Genomic DNA, 1,505 nt, shown 5'->3' on the forward strand with positions numbered 1-1,505 from the left:
TTTACATACAGTTAAATAGTTTATTTATTGGATTTTAATCAAAAGAAAATATGTTTCAAAAATTCAATCAATGAAATACGTTTTATGTGTCAGGTTTGGCACAAATTAACAAAGTTTTTTCAGGTAGCATCTTAAACAAACAATAAAAAGATGCAAATATATTAGTCAAACTATTTTCTTGCACATACTGATCATAGTGTCAAATTCTGTAGRGAGCAGCTTAACATTTGAATATTTTTAACATCTTATTCCTGACATGGGAGACTCTTCTTACATCTCTGTGAATCGATCCTCGTCTGAGAACGTTGTGTTATAAATTCCGTCACTCGTAGAGCCGTTTTCAACTGTTTTCACCCTGGCCTCTTCATCCTCCTCCTTCTCCTCTGCCTTCTTCTTCTTCCTGCTGGAATTAGAGCTCAGTTAGTAAAGCAYGTTACAGCAGAGAGCTCTGATCTGACCGCAGTCACCAGCTCACCGTTTCTTTTCCACCACGGTGGACACGAGCAGGAAGACGATGCCGGCGCCCACCAGGCCTATCACCACCCCAAACGCGATGAGCCACGGAGGGGTGTCAGGGGCCACGGGGGCTGCCAGGGTGGGATAGATGCCAACAAACTCCAGAGTGGAATCAGAGAGAAGGAAGGCGCTGTTGATGCGATGTCTGGACTTACTGTTGGACAGAGATTTAAAAAGGTTATTCTGGAAGAAATGATTCTGTTCAGTAAAATGCTTATTTATTAAACTACAAAAACAAGCTCAACCAGCCCAACCCTCCTGTTGTGAAGGTTCTGTTGTGTTGTGTTGTGTTGTGTTGTGTTGTGTTGTGTTGTGTTGTGTGTTCTTCAGTAACCAGGAGGCAGTGGATGGCACAGTTCACCTAAAGCACCAAAGCACTAATAGGGGAACTAATTTACTGATTAGTGCTTTAGGGTTTTTGCTAATTTTTAAACCCATTAKTGGATTAGCACCTGTTAAATTTAGAAGCACTAACTGAGGTCTTTAAATGTTATTGATCAACATTATCGTTCACAGATGAAGGTGAAAGCTGTCACTCATTTAATTCATGTGTCACTTATGCACTGGGTGATATGGACAAAAGTCTGCACACAGTAAATTGTGAGTTGAAATGAAAATAACTTTTAATGTAGGAAGACCAATTATTATCATTATAGAGTGCTCTAAACACAAATGTGCAAGTGAGAAATGTGTTTATATCAAAAGTATTCAACAGTTTTAATTCATAAAATAAAAGTGCATTTGGGCTTTCAAGCTTAGAAAAAGTAACTATTCTCAGAAACATTTTTCTGTAAAATAAATATTTTGTTTAAGTGAGTTAGAAATTTAGCTCCCGAAACAATAATACAATGGGTAAGATATGGATAAATTAAACTGTAGTATAATATTAAAGAGGCAAAATTATTTGTTTCTCAGGTATTTATTTAAATTCTATACCATAATGAAGTAACTATGTCACCTTCAGTTGTCATTAAAATGTTGTTTATATG

The 1,505-nt window shown here is 36.9% G+C and overlaps 1 protein-coding gene across 1 annotated transcript in view; it reads right to left on the minus strand.

Annotated features, from left to right (window-relative positions):
* Positions 1-6: 6 nt before the first annotated feature.
* Positions 7-1,505, minus strand: part of cltrn (collectrin, amino acid transport regulator) — a gene marked incomplete in the record, with an annotated part of 9,752 nt that continues 8,253 nt past the window's right edge. The window contains 2 exon segments of the mRNA XM_013999461.1: positions 7-403; positions 476-670. Coding sequence (XP_013854915.1) covers positions 271-403; positions 476-670 — 328 coding nt within the window.

This window comes from Austrofundulus limnaeus, unplaced genomic scaffold, assembly GCF_001266775.1.
Source record: "Austrofundulus limnaeus strain Quisiro unplaced genomic scaffold, Austrofundulus_limnaeus-1.0 Scaffold8, whole genome shotgun sequence".
NCBI lineage: Eukaryota > Metazoa > Chordata > Actinopteri > Cyprinodontiformes > Rivulidae > Austrofundulus > Austrofundulus limnaeus.